Source organism: Aspergillus nomiae (genome assembly GCF_001204775.2).
Source record: "Aspergillus nomiae NRRL 13137 chromosome Unknown contig00284, whole genome shotgun sequence".
Taxonomy (NCBI): Eukaryota; Fungi; Ascomycota; class Eurotiomycetes; order Eurotiales; family Aspergillaceae; genus Aspergillus; species Aspergillus nomiae.
Window position 1 is genome coordinate 21,491 of NW_015378339.1, and position 20,832 is coordinate 42,322.

The 20,832-nt window shown below is 46.9% G+C and overlaps 5 protein-coding genes across 5 annotated transcripts; 4 read left to right on the forward strand and 1 right to left on the reverse strand.

The window, feature by feature from the left end:
* Positions 1-440: 440 nt before the first annotated feature.
* On the forward strand, positions 441-2,581 carry ANOM_008921 (uncharacterized protein; the record flags this gene model as incomplete). The annotated part of the gene is made up of 7 exons (XM_015554177.1): positions 441-616; positions 668-764; positions 832-949; positions 1,008-1,352; positions 1,405-2,001; positions 2,060-2,073; positions 2,159-2,581. 7 exons carry the CDS (start codon positions 441-443, stop codon positions 2,579-2,581), a joined length of 1,770 nt encoding a protein of 589 aa, XP_015404143.1.
* Positions 2,582-4,733: 2,152 nt separating this feature from the next.
* On the forward strand, positions 4,734-6,469 carry ANOM_008922 (sugar porter family MFS transporter; the record flags this gene model as incomplete). The annotated part of the gene is made up of 6 exons (XM_015554178.1): positions 4,734-4,929; positions 4,980-5,487; positions 5,531-5,655; positions 5,714-5,749; positions 5,801-6,343; positions 6,399-6,469. The coding sequence occupies 6 exons, from the start codon at positions 4,734-4,736 to the stop codon at positions 6,467-6,469; spliced, it is 1,479 nt and encodes a 492-aa protein (XP_015404144.1).
* Positions 6,470-7,036: 567 nt separating this feature from the next.
* Positions 7,037-8,479, forward strand: ANOM_008923 (class I SAM-dependent methyltransferase; the record flags this gene model as incomplete). The annotated part of the gene is made up of 8 exons (XM_015554179.1): positions 7,037-7,096; positions 7,207-7,340; positions 7,393-7,434; positions 7,481-7,547; positions 7,601-7,851; positions 7,898-8,231; positions 8,286-8,368; positions 8,425-8,479. 8 exons carry the CDS (start codon positions 7,037-7,039, stop codon positions 8,477-8,479), a joined length of 1,026 nt encoding a protein of 341 aa, XP_015404145.1.
* A 1,937-nt stretch (positions 8,480-10,416) lies between these two features.
* On the reverse strand, positions 10,417-14,781 carry ANOM_008924 (putative ankyrin repeat-containing protein; the record flags this gene model as incomplete). The annotated part of the gene is made up of 7 exons (XM_015554180.1): positions 10,417-10,630; positions 10,707-12,740; positions 12,803-13,408; positions 13,459-13,483; positions 13,554-13,715; positions 13,764-13,832; positions 13,893-14,781. The coding sequence occupies 7 exons, from the start codon at positions 14,779-14,781 to the stop codon at positions 10,417-10,419; spliced, it is 3,999 nt and encodes a 1,332-aa protein (XP_015404146.1).
* A 2,723-nt stretch (positions 14,782-17,504) lies between these two features.
* Positions 17,505-18,791, forward strand: ANOM_008925 (uncharacterized protein; the record flags this gene model as incomplete). The annotated part of the gene is made up of 1 exon (XM_015554181.1): positions 17,505-18,791. The coding sequence occupies one exon, from the start codon at positions 17,505-17,507 to the stop codon at positions 18,789-18,791; it is 1,287 nt and encodes a 428-aa protein (XP_015404147.1).
* Between the last annotated feature and the right edge of the window lie 2,041 nt (positions 18,792-20,832).

Consider the following 20,832-nt stretch of genomic DNA (forward strand, 5'->3'; position numbering starts at 1 on the left):
TATGCAATGTCACAGACAGTACAATTTGACAACTAGTCTATCCGGAACACCGATTTGCATACTTTCGAGTTTCCACAATGCAAAGTGTAATGGAATATCTACTCGAGCATCTTAGATTCTTAGTGCCTTGACGCACAATAACATATTTTTATATCAGCCTTTGGGCTCCCAAGTTGAATGTGCACTGCATTGAGAGAAAGGCCTGGAGAAGGGTGCATCTTGCGAGTCATGTTAAATTATCCCAGCCCCATCAGCCGTGATACGTGTCAGCCTTGTCTGGTGTCCAAGTAGCCTGGGGGTGTATGGCTACTCCACGTGACCCACATGTTCACTTCCCTTCAGCATGAGCAACTCTTGCGACAAGCGTCGCTTTCATCTATACATTCAGATTCCTTGTATCAGGGGGTGCTCTATAGCATTTGAGAACTTGAGAACCCAAAATGGCGAAGAAGAAATCAGGGACCAATAAGCCTCCGTCGCACCTGAAAGCTGATATACGTCAAGCTGTTAGGGATATGTACACGAAGAGGGGCCAGGTCGACAACGAAGCAATCAAATCTAATTTCGTTGCCAAATACCCAGGCCAGAAGAGTCATATCACCCAAATCGTGGTCGAGTAAGTCGTGCTACTTCGTTCCTTAGTTGCTGCCGTTGACGCCAGACTTAGCTATGCTTTCGCTCTGCAGCACCCTAGTGGAAAGAAAATAGAGACACAGGCTGGGCCGTCAAAGACATACAGAAGTCAGAATAAGGGAGTAACTGATGTAAGGAAAGAACATTGCTCTCACTAGACCAGCTTGGTGAAAGAAATATGGTTCTAACAGATATCAGCCTGCAACATGTGACAGAAAAGCGAGCCCAGAGAAAGAAATACGCAACGGCATTGTGAGCAAAGATAAAGAGAAAGAGAAAGAGAAAGAGAAAGAGAAAGAGAATGCAATTTTACAAGGTCTGACAGTCATTATATCTTTCTTGTTGCTTCTAGCTATTTATAACAAGTCATGCAGACTTCCAGGACTACCTTTCGGTCAACAGTGGAAATGGAAGAGCTACATATTCCACTGCGTCGGCCGTGCCTTCTCTGGCAGAGCAGATATGCTTCCTGGAACCTAAGGATCAAGACGATGGCATTCTCATGGACCATGAGTATACTAATATTCAGAATGCAGTTTTGATATCTTCTACTGCGAGCGTTATGCCAGCTCAATTTGCTCTTATGGGTGGATTTAGGGCTCAACCATCAGTGTTGCCCCAGGATCCTAGAGTTATGCTAAACACAAACGTACCATTCTCGGCCTTTATATGCGGGGTCCAAGGCAGTGGGAAATCTCATACCACGAGCTGCATTATCGGTAACATCGACGTTTGGCGCGCATCTTTGCATAAGGCTAACCTCTATGTTAGAGAATTGCTCCATGTCATTGCCCATTTTAGGGGCTCTGAAGCAGCCACTATCCACCTTGGTGCTCAACTTTAATGAGTACACTTCGAATGTCAGCGCCCAGCCGTGCGAAGCTGCATTCCTCTCTTCGGTTTTGCCGGAATGGTCGAAACATGGACTCTCAATCCCGGTTAGAGTCCTGGTGTCTCCGTCGAATTTCTACAATCTCAAGAAAATATACTCCCAGATACCAAATGTTGAGGTTCAACCATTCAGACTCAAGCCACACCATTTGAACATCAGTGCAATGCTATCTCTCATGTCCATGGAAAATGGTAGCCAGATGCCCTTGTACATGAGCCAGGTAGTCAGAGTGCTCCGCGAAATGGCGATTGAAAACAGGGGAGGAAATTTCGATTATCTCGATTTCAGAAGACGTCTGGACAAGCTTAATCTAAACCGCATGCAAACACCCTTTTTGCATCAGAGATTGGATCTACTTGATTCCTATCTGGATCTCAAAGGGGAGCACAATGGTGATTACTTCACCGACGGTGGCATCACTATCTTGGATTTGTCTTGCCCATTCATGGATCAGGCTGCCACGTGTATCCTTTTCCGTATTGCTATTGATATCTTCCTGCATGCCCATCTCGCGGGGTAAGATGATCGTGGCAGACGAGGCTCACAAGGTAAGATATATCAAATTGGCTCAGTGTATATCAGTTAGAAGCCTTCAAGGCTATCTATGTTGATCCATCTAATACGAGGTTTTAGTACATGAGTGAAACACCAGCAGCCAAGGACTTGACCGAAACATTCCTTAACATTATTCGCCAGCAACGCCACCTAGGGGTTCGGACCATCATCTCCACACAGGAGCCAACCATCTCACCGCGGCTGATTGACCTTTGCTCTATGACAATTATCCATCGTTTTACAAGCCCTGAGTGGTACAGGACGATCAAGAAGCACGTACCTATTGGCGACCAAAGTAACATTCAGAGTTCCGAAGAATCTTTTGATGCGCTTCACGAGATCGCACGTTTGCAAACCGGGGAGGCTCTGATTTTTGCACCCTCTGCATACCTCCTGGATGAGAAAAGCTCTGCAATCAACGCCGCACACAAAGTTTTCAAAATGGCAGTTCGAAAGCGTATTACCTGGGATGGAGGAAGGACAATTTTGTGTGTTCGTTGATGTTTGATGCTTCCCGTTACAATACAAGACACAGGTGTCCTAGTAGTGGATTTGCGGATGATACATGTTGGAAGTATTAGATTGGGGACATCGCCATCTCAATTGTGCAGATACCTAGAGTGGGACTTACAGGTAGTATGAGGGGATGTTTCGGAATTAATCAATAGGAATGTAAATGGCAAGAAAGATATTGGTTTGGGAGTCCTAAGTGGAATGCTAAAAGACTATCCCATGTTCGTCACTTGACTTTTTTGCTAGTGAGACGACGATGCTAAAACAGTTCACTGGAATTTTCATCTCATCCAGACCCCGACGTACGCTCGTATCCCTTCACAGGTTAACCCCAGCAAATGCAAGGGGGCCACGCCACATACAATAGTGTAACGACGCAGCGCGTGGAAAGATTATAAAAGCTGGTTGCTTCCCCCAGAGTGCTAGGGCAGTTGAATTCTTCAAATATACTTTTATATTACCTACATATGATATAACTGACTATATAACACCTATTTACCCACTTACGACGATCACCAAGGATCTCGCCACAATGAGAACAACACTCCTCATGCTATCAGTACTCTTTGTCAGTACACAGGCTCTCCCAGAGTCTCCAGACTCTTGCGATTCTTGTCTTCAACGCGGAGCTCTTTGCGTGTCTATCGCAGGTTCTATAGGGACCTGCTGTCCAGGGCTGGAATGCGTTACAGACCCTCATGTGTCAGATACGGGGGTTCGTAATATCCCATCTACTTCCTTTGCGGCTACTGACATCTATTGAACCAACAGTATTGCCAATGATCTTAGGTTACTCCGGACATGTTTCAATATCAAGGCAAGAAACGAGTCCTTGGTCTCGATGGATTTGGCTCTAGTTGACTGAGATGGCAAAAGTTCAAGGTCTGGAGTGTGTATGTGGCTTAGAAGCCGAACCAGGCATGTCCTGGTTTGGGTGTCACTGGGTTTCAGGATACGAGTCTGCCAAAAAAAAGTAACCCCTTTCTATGATTCTATTCGTATTCGTGGTCCTGTGTATGTTACATTATGTATTTAGGAACATATCTTCACACCGAATTTGATCTTAATTTGGAATTGTCGAACCACGTCTGTCCGAACGCTGTGAAAAGATAGTAACGGTTTCTGACAGGCCTCTGGCGTAAAAGGCATCCCCAGTACCATAAGGTCAAAAATGCATTCGCTATCCGGTTGGACTAAAGCCTGAACAGCGCGAGCACTCAAAAAGTAGGAAAAGAAAGGATGATGGCATATCCACGACCATATTAAGCTGTGGCTTGGTCAGTATCTGTTCTTATGGCTGGATAGCATGTCAGAATTGAGATGCTGGTGAGGCTGTGTAACCAATACAGCCACGACATACGAGGTTACTGCTGATCTTCCCAGAATCGAGACGGTATTCTTGCTGTGACGTGTGGCATTGCGATCGACATCGCTGGGTTCCGTTTTCGGAAGTCAAGCGGAAATGTGACGCTTCAGGCGTCCAGCCAGCGGTGGGTAAGGCTTCTTTCTTCACGTTATAACGGTAGCTATGTTTAATACCCACATGGTGGTCTCACGGGTTAGAAGATCGCAAACATAACGAAGCTTGGGGCGATCGATGTGCCCATTTTCTGAGCCGTACGTTCGGCGAGAGAGATATTTGATAGGTAAGAATGCTCCGCCTGTTAAGGTTAGAAGCGCTAATCGGGCTAATACCCTGGAGCCGACAGGCGAGCAAATAAGCCAGCAGCCCTTGCGCATTGGCGTCCAACATCCCAATCACAAGATGGGATAGACCCAACCTCCGCATCCAACGCCGCTTGGCATATCCATGCTCGCCTTGATTGATCCAGAAGCCCAGGGATAAGGCTTCCCATGACCAGTGAACCCGGACTAGAGCTGAGCTCGGCCCTATGAATGTTTAATCTCGTCCCGCCTTCAATGGTGTTATTTTAGTTGATATACCGCAATCATCAAACCCGTGATCGCAAAGATTTATACACTGGCCGGTATCTCAGAGAGCCTGTGGAGATTTATGGCGCTTTTTCTATGTGCCCCACCGAAGAGATAAGGCCTTCTCTTCTTGGTCAGTTGCCCTGTCTAAATCAGTTGCCGTACTCTTTCGCGTGGTACACAGGTCTCGTCCACGGCTCCTGTCAATATGGGGAAGACACTAGGCCTCGTAAGGGCCTACTATACAGTCGCCCTAGCCTGTACTGGCTCGTTCCTCTTTGCTTATGACACTGGAATAATTGGAGGTGTCCTCACCCTAAAATCATTTCAGAACTCGTTTAGATACACCGAGAAGCAAAAGTCGACGATAAATTCCAATTCCAATAGTCTTTTGCAGGCTGGTGGTGAGTGCGCTCAAACTTCGATTATGTGAACCTCGACTGATGACCACAAGCCTTTTTCGCCTGCTTCTTCGTCTGGCCATTCACCGCCAAATATGGCCGCCGATGGTCTATCGCACTCGCCTCTCTCATATTTTGTATTGGAGCCATCATTCAAGTTATTCCTACTCACTCAGTAGCTGCATTCTATGTCGCACGGGTAGTGAGTGGTATCGGCGTCGGGATGGCGACTGTCATTGTCCCCATGTTTACTTCTGAGATGGCTCCTAAGTCCATCCGTGGAAGATTGGGAAGTTTCTTCCAAGGCTTCTTTGTCCTGGGGGTGTTCTTCTCATATTGGATCGACTATGCAGTAGAGAAACATATCCCTGAAACCAGTGACAGTCAGTGGCAGATTCCTATCGGGTTGCAGTTAGTGCCAGGTGGGATACTAGGATTTGGGATGCTATTTCTGAAGGAAAGTGTGCGTTGGCTGGCCAAGAAGGGACGGCACGATGAGGCTATGCGATCATTGGTGTGGATTAGAGGGGGGAGGAGACTGAAGAAGTCCGGGCAGAGTGAGTCATTATTCCAAGGCTACAAGACTGACACTAATTGTTTGCAGAATGGCGGAAATTTTAGACGGTATAGAAGCTGAGAACCTGGCGACAGAAGGCGTGACATGGAAGGAGATACTGCGAGTACCGGGGAACCTACATCGAATGTGCATTGCAGTCACAATTCAGATAGGTACGATCTTGGTTACCATGCTCACCCACGATTCACTGTGGATACTAACCACAAACAGGTGTTCAAATAACGGGAAATACTTCCCTGGCATACTGTTAGCACCCCTATATCTGCACAAGCTTGCAAGTTAGCTGATCACGTACAGATGCTCCTCAGATATTCAAGGCGGTCGGCGCTGGCGACAATAGTTTGTTTGTGAGCGGCTTCTTCGGGGTTGCGAAAGTAATCTCCTGCTGGTTCTTCCTTTTGTTTCTCGTCGAGCGCATTGGCCGACGGTGGTCGCTTATCATCGGTGCTTTTCTCATGGGCTTATTGATGCTGATTGTGGGGATCCTGGCGAAGGTATATCCCCCAGACCCAGACGCCACCAGCATTAGCTCCGCTGGCATTGCATCTATTCTCATGGTATACTTTGAGGCCATGTGCTATAACATGTCCTGGGGTCCGGTGCCATGGCTATATATGAGCGAGATCTTCCCTACTAGGATCCGTGAGGTCGGTATTGCGGTCGGTACTGCAACCCAATGGTTGTTCAATTTTGTGTTTTCCCAAGCTACACCTCACGCCCTGGATAGTATGGGTTGGGGCATGTTTTTGATGTTTTGCATCTTCAATTGGATCCTTGTGGCGTATGCCTGGTTGTTCATCAAAGAAACAACAGGCAAGTCCTTGGAGGAAATGGAAGAAGGTTAGCATCACCTTAGCATGGGACACTCGAACTACTTGCTGACGATTCTCTGCAGTATTTAACTCGAAGGCGGGGCTATATCACAAGGAAAGACCTCTAGATGAACAGGCCCAGGACAGACGGTGAGCAGGTTTTGGATGGAGAGCCTGGTATATGTGTCCCTGATTGTCTTCGCAAGAGGTAATATAGCTAGCGGCGATTGATATCACTTACATTAATGGAGTGTTCCCCACTCATGACATTAGTCAAAAGGGTACTTTTGTCCATAATGAATAAACTAAGTATTGGGCATGACGGAATCATACTGATTTTGTCTTGCACATGTGTGTCGGCCTGCCAAAAAGTGGCACTGTTCGAAGTTCGTCCGATCCCTGCCTATAAATCAATATATCGCGCCACAAAAGGAAAACCAAGAAGAGCAAACGTACCCGGATCAATATCAACCGTTCCCTATTACTGCTAGGCACCGCTGAACTAAACCCTTAGTACGTGGCCTCATATACTCCAGCATGTGTCATTGGACGTTACTGTCCCCATGATATCCATGGTCAACTCTACCACTACTAGCGGTTTTTCGAACCAGGATCGAGATTCTTTAATCATGTGGATTTCTATCCTGCTTTTCCCTTTCCATTCCTTCGCTTTGCTCCTAGTACTTTCCTCCTGAGCCCATTACCTGGTACACAAACCACCATGGCCAACCGCCATATTCCTCTGGAAGTCGATACCGACGAAGAAAACTTTATCACCATTGTGAGCGCCCTGCGAAACAAACTGATCTCCGTTATAACTTACCGATGAGTTCCACTTAGGATACGGATCCCAACCAATCAGAAGCTGGAGACCCTCAGTCGTGCGTCTAGCAAGGGAATGGCAAACACAGTAGTAAAGACAAATCTAATCCTATTAGTGAACTCACCTCGCTCCGCAGTAGCATCACCAACTACTACTACGAGAATGGCCGCCGCTATCATGCCTATCATGCAGGCGCTTATTGGTACAGCAAGTGAATGGCTTGTCGTTCTATCACTGAATGCTGACCTAGGTAGGGGTCCAAATGATGATCAAGCCCAAGAGACCATGCAAATCGGGTATGTCCTCTGAGCAGCCTGCACATGCCTGAGCTAATAATTAAAGACATGAGGTTTATCGTCTACTTCTAAACGGCAGATTATACCTAGCTCCTATCGCAGATGGCCCTCAAGTGAGCTGCTCCCACCTATGTACGTGGGTGAAAGAAAGGTGCTGATGAACAAGAATGTCCTGGACATCGGAACGGGAACAGGCCTATGGGCGATAGAATTCGGCGACATGCATCCTTCAGCCAAAGTCATTGGAACAGACTTATCGCCCATCCAGCCATCGTTTACCCCACCTAATGTGCAGTTCGAGGTAGATGACTGCTGTGACCAGTGGCTGTATAAGAACAATACTTTCGACTTCGTGCATGTGCGTGGTCTGTACGGCTGCGTGTCGGACTGGGATGAGTTCTACAAGAAGGCCTACAAGTACGATTCTCCGTCATTGATGTAGAATAAGTGTTAACGAGACCAGACACATTAAGCCGGGCGGATACATCGAGCAGCTCGAACAATCAGTCCAAGGCAAATCCGACGATGGAACTACGAATGGCACTATGTATAACGAATGGGCGCAGCACTTCCTCGACGCTGGAGATTCATTCGGGAAAACCTTTCGGATTGTCGATGAAGCCAAAGACCGAATGAAGAAGGCAGGATTTGCCGATGTCGTCGAGTGTCGATACAAGTGCCCCATTGGACAATGGCCAAAGGATCACCACCTAAAGCTTCTGGGGAAGTTGAACCGAGTCTATGCCGAGGAAGCCATTGAAGGGTATGCGATGATGTTGTTCACAAATGTTCTAGGGGTATGTGGGCCCCAAAATATTTGCGCAGCGTTGCCGGTATGCTAACTCAGCCAGTGGACACGCGACGAAGTAGAAGTGTATCTTGCTCGGATGCGAAATACTCTGAGAGACTCGTCAATCCATGCGTATCAAGAAATGTATGTGTATCTGGAACAATGAACATATGAGGATAAGACGAAACTGACAATCGCAGGGTCGTTGTATATGGACGGAAGCCCTTTGAAGGAGAATCTGTAGAAGCAGCCTGAGCTTCGGTTACAAATCTGTGGGTTTAGAACTTATACCTATATTGACCTATGCACAATTCGTTTATTCTCAGTTTGTGACTTCATGTGCGACTATGCGCACCCATAATTCTAGGAAGTAAATCGCAGCTAACTAACCCTAAAACCATGGAATCTGTGCTAGACTAGGCTCTACATGAGCCAAGACGACGACGATTAGCGATCATTTTTAATCCAAAAAGTGCCTGTTGATTACCTGCCTGTAAGACAATTGTACATATTCGGCCCCCAGAGTATCGACCTAGTAGTTGCACTTTGACATTTTATTTGATTGCTCTTCCATTTTACACCTTCGCACACCATTGTCAATTATCCAGATAGAGATGGTGCTTCCTGCCGCGCAGCCCCGCAGTCAAACCATAGCCTCAGCACCCAGCGAGGGCATCACAAAAAGAAAGAAACCGAAAGCCGCTTGCGATCGGTATCGGGGCCAAAAGCTGCGCTGTATATGGGATTTCCCTGAGCAATGTCGTCGGTGCGCCCGTGCAAAAGCCATCTGCACAGTCCCACGCCCAAAGCCTATCGGCCGTCCGCCCAGTGCACGCAATAGCAACCATATGGCTTATGAGACGCAAGAGAATATGATAGCGCAAGCACTGGGTATAACAAGTCCGTTAGATAGCAGTAGCTCAGGGACAGCATCCTGGAACATTTTGGATTCTGTACCATCCCTGACTACGCCACATAACATGTCGATTCCTTCACCGCAACCGGATCTTTTGAGCCTCTTGAATATGTAAGAATGCTATTCTGGTTATTGTAATTAAGTATGTTCACTGATAGTAGCCTTCCCGAATCGACTTTTGGGGCGTCTTTACGCCGAATTATGGCACGACCAGCTTTGATGCAGAGGCTCCTGGCATTGGGGTTTCTGTTGGTGATCAGCCTTTGGCGACATCTGATCATCCCGGACATGTACCAGTCAGCGCAGCACGAGTATCACAGGAGCCTCCGAGCGATACCACATCAGATAAGCAAGAAGAGCATCTCCAGTGTCTGAAAGAACTATGCGAGCTTAATATAGCATTATTCCAGCACCCGCTTGACGCAGCTCCTGTCCAGGATCAGAACACGGCACGTTCACAAGCGATGCATGACACGATGAGAATACCCAGTTTCTGCGTAGCCTAACTCCAAATATGCCAGCTACTCCCATTGACCACTAGAATAAGAAAGCTAGTAGCGGAAAATGGGGGAAATGGGAGGCAATTCTTCCAGGATAGATCTACAGCGCTCTTGGCTTTGAGCTGTTATACAAGACTTGAGCGCATCTATTCTCGCATGCTCGACGCGCTGCGTGAGTTGCAGTGTAGTGTCAGCATTTGTCTGATGCTGAGCCCATCATGCCTGATTTGTTGATTGATGAATTCTTACTTGGGACTTGTCGAGATGTTCAACTTCGGTTAGCAGTGCAGATATGCCAGCAAGCATTGGAAAGACTCTGGCAAAGTATTGGTATTAGCGGGGATATCCGACTGCGTCCATTGGAGAGAAGAAATTAGGGCTGCAAACGAAGGAAATTTGGCTATGCATTTATGTCAGTTTTATGAGATAGTTCACCTAGATTAAAAAGCATCCAAAAAGCCATAGCACCTATAAACCTCATCTTGGCTATCGAGGAACATCTCATGTGTCACTGTCGTCGCTCCCCAGTCCCATTCTACCGCCCATGAAATGTCTTATGCCATGTTTCCGGATGACCCGTCTCTGCTGGGTGTACTGGCCTTCCCTACCATCTGGGTCGACCGAGCCATCCATTAGACATGTCGCCTCCCGACTCGACCACGGACAAAACCATTTCCTGGAGTGCGGCCTGACTGCTAAAGGCGAATTGGCTGCCTCACTCGTACCAATGACCCATTCAACAATAGAAATAAACAGGTAGTAATTAGGAAAGGCGGTTAAGTAAGTGTATCGTGCGAACGTAGAAACTGGACCACAACATCCTGCCCTCGCCTTGCTGCCAATGATAGCAGTGTTTCACCGTCTATATCTTTAGCGTTCCGGTCAGCGCCCTTGTCAACCAGCAGCTTTACCACTGCCTCATGTCCGTGTTGCACAGCATAAAATAGCGGTGTTTGACCGAAGATACCCTTAGCCTCCAGGTCAGCGCCTCTGTCAATGAGTAGCTTTACCACTGCCTCATGTCCGTTTTTTGCAGCGTAGTCTAGCGATGTTTCACCGATATTACTTTTTAGCCTCCAGGTCAGCGTCTCTGTCAATCAGTAACTTTACCACTGCCTCATGTCCATTCCCTGCAGCCCATGATAGCGGTGTTCGACCGCTACGACTATGCTTGGCCTCCAGGTAAGCACCCCTGTCAACCAGCAGCTTCACCACTTCCTCATGTCCGTTTTCTGCAGCGTAAAATAGCGGTGTTTGACCGAAGATACCCTTAGCCTCCAGGTCAGCGCCTCTGTCAATGAGTAGCTTTACCACTGCCTCATGTCCGTTTTTTGCAGCGTAGACTAGCGATGTTTCACCGATATTATTCTTAGTCTCCAGGTCAGCGCCTCTGTCAATCAGTAGATTTATTACTGCCTCATTCCCGTTCTGTACAGCAAGAAATAGCGGTGCTCGACCACGATTATCCTTAGTCTCCAGGTAAACACCCTTATCAACCAGCAGCTTCACCACTACCTCATACCCGTTTTCTGCAGCCCATGATAGTGATGTCCGGTTCTTGTAATCCTCGAAGTCGAGCTGCCCAACATGACTGGACAGCATGCTCATGGCCACCTCATGCCCATTTTCTGACGCCCAGAGTACCAACGATGGAACGTCAATGTCTTGGGATTTTGGCTCTGCTCCCTTTTCGAGAAGCAGCTTCATTATCGCTTCATGTCGGCATTTCACAGCCCATGATAGAGGTGTTCGACCATCTATATCTTTAGATTCTAGGTCCGCCCCTTTCTCGAGCAGAAGCTCCACTACTCCATAGTGCCCATTTCGTGCAGCCTGTGAAAGAGCTGTCTGGCCGGGAGAACGGCCTTTTGCTTCAGTATTCGATTGGTGCTCCACAAGGAGTGATACAACCTCCCGATGCCCGTTGCTAGCAGCCAACCAGAGTGGTGTGCATAGAGACTTTGATACGGCATCTACTTTCACGCTGTTTGCGCTTAAAAGTAGTCTGCAGATTTCGATGTGTCCTCTATTAGCTGCATGATGTAAAGCAGTATATCCCTCTTCATCTGACACATTAACGTTGCAGAAATCCAGGAGAATCTCAACGATGCCTCCATATCCAAACTTTGATGCGACGTGAAGAGCAGGGAGTCTTTCCCCAACCAGCGGAAGATCACAAACACGTTGTAAGACAGGCCCTGCAGCTAGTGCAATTGACAGAAGACGCTCGTGCGGCTCCTTTACTGCCCATCCAAAGAGACCGTGTAGATGAGAGTCTTTTGAACGACCACCAGGAACCCAGGGGTGGAAATTCCAAGTTTCATTAAAACATGTAGCAAGCGCCTTGAATTTGTCCCAGACTACTGATGTATGGGGTATCCGTTTTGTATGCAAAGCCCAGTTTGTGACGGCGTAATCAAGAAATTTGTACCGTGTCCGATCTGGAGTTGACATTGTGCGTATCGTGCGGAATGATACTGAAATGCACTGATTCTTCTTCCGAAATAATGGGAGGAAGGGTTTGGTGAGCCCGAGGCGGAGGACTGGCCGCGCAAGTAAAGCCGGCTGTGGAATTTCGATTGCCGCTCTTTCTGCTGATTGTTTGCTTAGTTGAAGACTGAAATCTGAGAAGGAAAGATAGGTAACACAGAGTTCTCCACACTCTAAATCTCCCTGCTCTGTGTTTGGGTACTCTCGAATACGTTTGGCTTGAACTTCTCTTCCTTGATATTTGTCGAGATATTGTTTCACTGAATGATGCGCGAAGCGTACACAATTGTCAGTGGGATCTATGACAATAAGATTCGCACAGCAGCCAATCACTACATCTTTCTGCGGTATTTTCTCAGCGATCCACCCCGTATCTCCCAAGTCAAAGGAGACAGCTTCTCTCAGTTCGTCAATATGAAGCGATCTAGTTCCAAAGCTAACCCACTTGAGTACCTTTAGGGCATAGCTATCTTGTAGATTTATTCTGTCAATGCAACGGCCATATGTTTCTTCCAGGCCTTTGGGCAGAGTGGCTAAGGCTGATCGTATTCCTGCATCCGTGTAGCAAGTATCCCAGAGAATCTCTAGCTGGAGATGCACCCATAGAAACCTATATATGTCAACATATAATCCACCAAAATAAAACCTCATCAAGGAAGCTTGCTGTCATACATTCCTGACGACTTCGTTAAGAGCGTACGCTTGATGTCTTCCACCAAAACAGCATCATCAGTAAGTTTTCTGCACATGGTCTTATCAATAATGCTTGCTTCAATATAAGATTCGATGTCTTCCATAACATTGCCAGACGTCGAGATCTGGCGAATTCCAGGCATAAACGTGGCGATGTTTATGTATCCCGGAACTTGGTCCCTGCTGAGCAACAAGATCCGTGATCCTTGCGGGGGCCTAGAGAAACAGAACAGCGATTGGATTAATCCCAAAAGGGCTTTCCCATGATTTTGGCTCAGAACGTCAAGCCCATCAATTATATAAACAGCGTCCGGCACAGAATGGAAAAGCCGATTGAAGATATATTTCAGGTCTTCAAAATCTGGCTGGATCGGTTTAGGTCCGAAGAACTTCCTAATTTCAGTCTTAACATCTTCCGGATAAGGTCTGGACGTCGTGTGCAAAAAATCGCAAAGTTGTTTGATACAGCTAGAGAGAATATATGAGCCGTCCAGGGATCTATGATACTCATTCTCGCAGTAGAAGAAAACAGTGGGAGAGCGATTTTCAGAATAGCGGTATAATGCAGCCTCTACCACTGCGGTTCTGCTGGTTGTTAGGTGATGATATCGAAAGAAGATTCCACGTAGACTAACGCTATTATTGTTTTGCCTGAGCCAACTGACAAACAGTTACACATCAGTACTGCATTGAAGGTACGGCGAACGCGGGCTTACTCTTTCCTGAGCACCATAAAGTGGAAATACTCTTGTCAGTGAACCACGCTTGGAAATCCGGATGATCAAGAAACACTGCGTGGTGCCGACGAGACGTTTCTGAGAGAGTCTCCGATGAACCTTTCTATAATCATAACTTGAAATTTGCTCTAACAGTGTCTCATAATCTTGATCATCTACAATTCGTTAATACGCATTTCTAAAAGAACAGTTAATGCACTCACCATTTCTACGCACTGTCACACCTGTGGCATGTTCACCTCCGAATGGGAGCTTTCCGTTGTAATAAGATACTAAATGATCGTTTATTAGATGAAACATGACTATTTCTGTAACTTGAACACCCAACTTACAGTCTGAGCGCGGTGGCGGTGTGTCTGCAACCTGGCTTGTGTGGACCACAGAGAGGAGTTCTTTGGCATAGGCAGCCGCCGTTGCTGCTGCGTATTGTTGCCATTGTTTGTTTTTATGTGAGTCAGAATAGTCACAGATTCCTCGGATCACTAAGCACTGAAAGTCATCCATTAAGCCAGCCGCCTCCATTTCAAAGCAGAGGATGCCAATTTCCCGGGCCAGCTTATCTCTAGTGCGACCATGCTTCACCACTTGGTTCCCAGATGCAATAAGACCGTAATGAATGATTGGGTCGTATGTAAGCCGAGCAGGTCGTGTTACTAGCCTCGTATTGTCGCAATTGTCGCAAGTATTTTCGGAGCCACAGTGGTCATATTCCGAATCAAACAATAGATCCTGGTCTGCACCACGATATGTGAAACTCTTCCTCATCATGGGGTTCCTCGCTAGCATCTCAGAAAGGAGGGTTGGAATCTTGTTTGGCATTGATAGATGCGCTGCTTTTAGCCTGGAGACTGCTGTCAAGAGCACTGGTAGCGGCTTATTTAACACCCCAGTGCGTTCAAAGCGACCGCCGCTCACTGTCTTGCCATAATCATATTGTATGACCCCACCGAAGTCCCTTGTTGGGTTGCTTACCACCACATCACCCAGTCGAATGTCAACCTTCTCGCTTGGCGCTCCTCCTCCGATGCCCACCATTAGAAAGAACCGTATTGACTGAAAAGTGGATTGCATTTGTGTCGCCAGTGTTGCAGCTGATGTCGTACCGTAAACACCCGATCGAAGGCATGCAATGACAATATTATGATCATATATCCTACCTAGGATGTACGTGTTATCGTCCGTTGGTTTCGTTGGCAAGTTGGGGTGTTTCTCATCCAGCATCGCTTCCGCCGCAGCATTTCCAATGGGAGGGCACAGAGCCATGCGACCGTATAGTCCTGATGGCGAAAGTTTATTGTTGCAGTCGCCATTTGTATCTACGGCAGGAACTGTTGTTATTGCCTGCCACGGTAATGAAACCTATGATAATATAGCCTGCCTCACTGGCGTGGAGAGGTCACACCCACCATCAATGCGATTTTGGAGGATTGTCTGTGATCGGAACGGAAGAAGTCAGCCTTACCCCGTGATCTGTAATCCTCATGTCACGAATGACGAATAAGCCAATAAAAGTTAGCATAGAGGGGATAACTTGAATTCAATACGACTAATAAATACAAAAGACCAGCGCCTGCAGGCCAGCACCCACCAACAAGGTAAATACTCGCTCGTCCAGTCTCCCTGAAGTGTAGATGCCGAACACAACGAAGTTCACTTAAAAATAAGTACAACGCAATTGCGGCCGCATAATTCACTAAGCTTCATCCTTAAGACCTTCTACCACTTTCCTTTACCTCTTCCTCTTCTCAATTCTTTTAATTATATGTCATGGTGGTAACTTGGAACTTTTTGAATAGTCCAAGCTTTCGGGCCGCCAGCTTGTCCCACACTGGAGATATCGGGACCCACAGCATAAATAAACTACGATCTCAAACTGGGCTTACGCACCAAGTTATGTTCGTGGACATGTTTCGAAGCGTATCTTCTAATCACGAATAGAGTCAACAACGCGAAACTTAGGTCTCTCGAATGAGCTGTGTGCTTCCATGTCCTGGGATCAATCTTGCGGGATGCATATCAGCAGACGCGGGCTCATTCTTCCCCAATCTCAGTTAACTCGGGATACAGGAGCTGGCGCGTCGCCTTGGGTGGATGGTGGATCGTCACGTCTTGGTAGGGATTGTCCCACGGTTCCTTAGTAGTAGCTATGGCATCGGCCTGCAGCACCTCATCAGCCCGAAGAAACTGTGCCATGACAATGTCTTTCGGTCAATGTCTTCTGCTCGACTGCTTCTAGTGTCCCCATGACTTCAACGTCCTGTATATACTTATCTCGATACCTTATACTCTGCTGCTTTAACCATCTTCAATCTCCTGCAGAGTATGTATGTGGTGTACGCTTGTGGCCAAAGAAGTCGGTGGGGGCACACAATGGAGGGTTTTCCCCATGATTCAGGCCGAGAAACATAGTCGTCATTGAAAGGGCCATACGTCATTTCTTCAAGACAGCAAACGCCACCAAGGAGCCTATCATTTGAACGATATTGGGTTAGCTTGCATTACGGGCAAAATGTCTAACACAAGGGATAAAGCGGCTGCCGATAGCACAAGAATAATCACCTTATTGCTCCATCCAGTGGTACGTTATAGTTATACCTTACCTAGTTTCCCTGCAGAACCCCTAGTGCTACGTGTAATTATACATATGGTAATTTGTATAGTAAAGGTCTTTACCGACTGAATACCGGGCTGACGCTCGCGTAGTTGGATCACTTTTGGAACATACCCCCGTAAAATAGTTCTGTGCAACACTGTGCATTTAGCCCATTTACGTGGCGAGCTGAAAAAGATCGTCCATTTCCTTTCCGCCGCTCCCTCTTCTTGCCGTAGCTGCATCCACCTACTTGGGTCAATGTGGAAATCGAGTAAGAGCACAAGGCAACACGGAGCTAGTACAGTTTCATAGTTGTCGTGGACTCGCAGAGACGTCCTGAATCTCAGATTAAGGAACAGACTATTCTTAGTTACTGGGGTTCAGCTCGTAGACCCGGCGACTGATACATAATGAGAATGTTGAAATCGAGGTAGGATCGATATATTTTGGAGCTCTCTCAGAGCTGAAGAAAACCTTATTTTAAATACCGAGATCGCGGATCTGAAAAGAAAAGCCACATTTCCTTAACAAGTGTTACTAGATATCTCCCCAGACACCTCTGTTTAGAGCTCATTGTCCCTGAGGCTTTTTCTCTGGAAACTTCGTTTTGAATTTTAGTTAATTAAAAAGGATACCGAATGAAAAGCCTTGTTTATAAGAAAATAGAGTGCTTCTCTTCTTTCAAACCGAGTGAATATGAGTGTTTGACTCGGCTAATGGAAATGGTTTCCTCACAGAAGAAGCTACATAGTACAAATCACAACTGCAAGACGTGGGACCCACTTAGGCTTGAATAGTACCGTGTATTGTGGCCGATCTGTGCCTCCACTTTATTGTTTTGGAATACGCAGGAGGAGATACTTTCCCCCACAGCTCGGCATGAGTTTGGATTGGTGAACTGGATGGGTGGTGGTGAGCTAAAACCCAGCCGAGCTGAGCCGGTAGTTTGTAGATCCATTGAAAGTAGAGAAAGAATGAAATGACATGGAATACCATGGGGAGTGTACATACCTTATAAACTCACTCTTTCTGTAGTCTACAGGGCCCGGATATCTTCTCCATATCTTCTCCATTCACTACTATTTTGGAGTTTTCTCAGTTCCGTTCCGTTCATTACATTGCTTTGGTTATTGATGCTTGTCCGACAGCCTCTTTTCGCCCTTTTTGGGTGGGCTTGGCAACTGCCTCCCAAAATTGTCTGTTATCCAATGTTGCGGGTACGAAAGGCTACGATGCCTGTTGTACTGGTCGATCTAGCGGCACAGAGTCGATAAATGGTGTTGAATTTCAATACACTTGCCAGCAGTATTCTCTTCACTCCAATCGAAAGCAAGGGCAGGCATCCGTGGCTATGACTGCTGCAGATTGCGCTGGAAAATGTGCCGAGAACCCCGAATGCGTGGTTTCTACATGGTATGCAACTAAAAAACAATGCCTGGCGCTTTCAGACAGAGGATTCCGGACCTATGGCCCAGCGAAATACTGGGTCACGTTTGTGCGAACCGGAAAGACAACCGAGGAAAAGGGCGGCAATAAACAGTGCAGCAGTGAGAAGCTGGCCTTGGAGAAGGAGCTTCAAGAGAGATGCGAGAAAGAGAAGGTTATCTTAAGAAGCAAGTGCGATGAGGACCGAGCCAGCATCGACAAGAAACTCCAGGAGAGCAAGGAGGAATGGGAAAAAAAGATAACAGCCTTAAAAACCAGCTGTGACGCTGACAAGAGCGCCAAGGAGCAGTGTGAGCAGGACAAGGCTGAGCTCAATAAAAAACACAACGAAGAAAAGTACACAAAAGAGAAATTGGAGCAAGAAAAACAAGATATACTTAATAAGTATAAGGAAGAGAAAGCAGCCCTGGAAAAGGCAAATAATGATGCGAAAACCAAGCTGGAACAGGAGAACAACAAACTCAAAGAGGTCATCGCCACCAGTGGTGGTGGGCCAGCTAAGCCCGATTCCTTACCAGTAGGGATCAATCCTTACCTGCCTTGTCCCAATATTGATGGCAAAGAATACACCGTCGATGGCGTAACATACAGGGCCTTCTGTTGGAAAAAGCCACGGGGACGTTATATCAACACAGACGTTGATGGAGGAAAACTTAATATCCGTGACCTAGTTATCGGTATGAAGGCGTGCTCTCTGGATTCAGCGTGTCAGGGAGTATATTCCGACCATCAAAGTTACTGGACCATCCATCTAGACTACCAGTTCCCTCCCTTAGACGAAATCCCCCACCTTAATGGTGCTGAGCAGCATTTGAGCTTCATTCCAGTACAGCCTCGTGGGAACAATTTCAAGCCTAATGCGCTTGCTATCCCCAGTCTTCTAGCAGGAAATGTTTTTGGTGGTTGCCCCGAGTCAGATGGCCAGCAGCTAACTATTGGCTCACATACCTTTAACTTCCACTGCAGGGAGTACACTGGAGCTCCGGATGCACAACTACCGATCAGTTCTTATATCCGCTACCCGCCATGGTGTTTGGCAGTTTGTGCAGGAACCCCAGGTTGTGAGGGTACCAGTATGGGATACGGTTCGTGTAAGTTCTATTCTAGGTTTGAGAAGCTTGAGAAGATGGAGCAGTCAAAGATCGTTCCTCATCATTGGGTGGCTGTGCTATCGCAGGCGGGAAATGATTAGCGATATGGCAAAAGAGGATTTCATGCTCTGGATAGGACTATTACTACTGCATTTTATCCATATTGATGGCAGCGGGATCTTAAATAGGCCTAGCAAACACACCTTGTTAGATAATCTCGTTGCCTGAGCCTTGCAGATAGAACCAATCAACAGCTTCTTCCTCCATTAAGGCCTGTAACCTTGGAGATTGGCAAGCAATAGAGGTCATGCAAGTTCGACGTGAACAAAAGCTATAAAATTTGGTCTACCATATATGACTCACTGAATATGGCTTCCTCGACAAAGGCAAGTTGTTCGTTAGTAAAAGCCATAATCCCAGAGCAGGTTTCTCAGGTTTGGCAATAGGCTGCCAGCTCAAAGGGAAGCTCGAGTGCGATGACTTCGTTGTGATGACCAGGCCGCAAGGGCTGGCGGTAAATTGGAGGGAGAACCAATGTCTGACTTGATCACTGATCACTATAATGGGTTTTGTGCCATTGGCTTCTTGCAAAGATCTAGGTTGGAGATTCGATGTCCCGCATGTTCTACGGTCTTTCCTTCGCTCCTAACCGCTTTCCCCGCAGACATACCCTCGTTGGTTGGAGTGGTGTAAGGCACGCGGTCATGGCGTTAGACTATTCAGTGCGCTACGTAGTAGCGGGTTCTAGGGCCCGCGAGTTACCGCCCGCGGGTAATGTTGGTCATTTGGTAAAATTCCTTATACCGCCTAAACCCTAGATTAGGTGCCTTACAGGTGGTCGGCCCATGTATTCGCCTTGGAGTTGAAAGGCCGCGTGCTATTTTTGTTACCACGTCCCCCATTCGACACAAAACAATGTAGACGGTTTTATAGCAGGAAGACCCAGCTATTCGACTATCGACGCAGTGTCTGGTCTGATCTCCGCCGTGACAAATGTCAAATTAGACTTTGGTGATATTGGTATGTTTGATGCTATACCTTTTCTTGATGAGACTGAGACAGGCCAAGGTAATCAGGGTATTAACAATGAAGCACACAATTTATGTGCCAGTATAATCCGGGCGGAAAGGCCAGACGCCATGATATACTGTTTTAGAACAGAAACACGGGACTCTCTTTTGCAACAAGTTTGCCATCGTGGCGTGGGGTGAAGCTTCGATAAATGACAAGCGAGGGTCAGTTTATACTCGACCCGGGTTATCTTTCATTCGTGTGAATTGATTTCAACCAAGCCATGCGATGATACTGCCCGATATTTTGCTGTCTCGGGGCGGCTGTTAGTAGTAAACCACCAAGGCTTTCGCTGTGTTGAGGCATAGGTGGATTGAAGAGCCATGGGTGACATCGTTGAGGAATGAATGCAGTGACGCAGTCAAACAATAATTCGGATGATAAGTCTGTTCCTCCGCAATTAGACTATCTTAAGTCGTACATAAGCAGCTAGGGACGAACAAAACGATTGGAAACGACAATATCCAAAAAGGTGATGAAGAGCTCTTACTAGGGTTCAGATTGGAGAAATATCTGTTTCATAGCCCTAGCGACAGTGCGTCTGAGGATATCTATATCAGCCTTGACGGGTCTACTATTACTTGGCTTTGCTGCGATATTGCGTGGGCCTTGTAAGAATTGACGATAGAAAGTGCTGCGGATTTCGGCTTACCACAGCAGATATTAGAAGGTCTCAAACGTTGGCGCCGCAAAGCCTGGCCAAGCTAGACTTAAACGCAATTCGACTGTGTATTATGGGTACCTTGACCATTCTGAGATCTTGCTCCAGAAGTCTACACAGCCGAGGAAACTGGCGAAAAAGCTGGAAAATAGGGTCGAGAGCCTCCTGCATGATTTGAACCTCTCTTACAGCCAGCCATGGAATAGGGTATTCCATAATAAAGTTGCGCAAGCAGGTGTTTTTCGAGGGCTTAACAGAAGAAGAGTGGGGACAAACCTTGTGCGAAATTGGCTCGATGAGGGCAATCCCGAACAGCTGTAAGAACTGCCAAAAGCTTTATTATCCAATATAATTTAAAGTCTCTAAAAGTAGGGTACATACGACCATAGGATGTGGAGAACAGGGCTTCC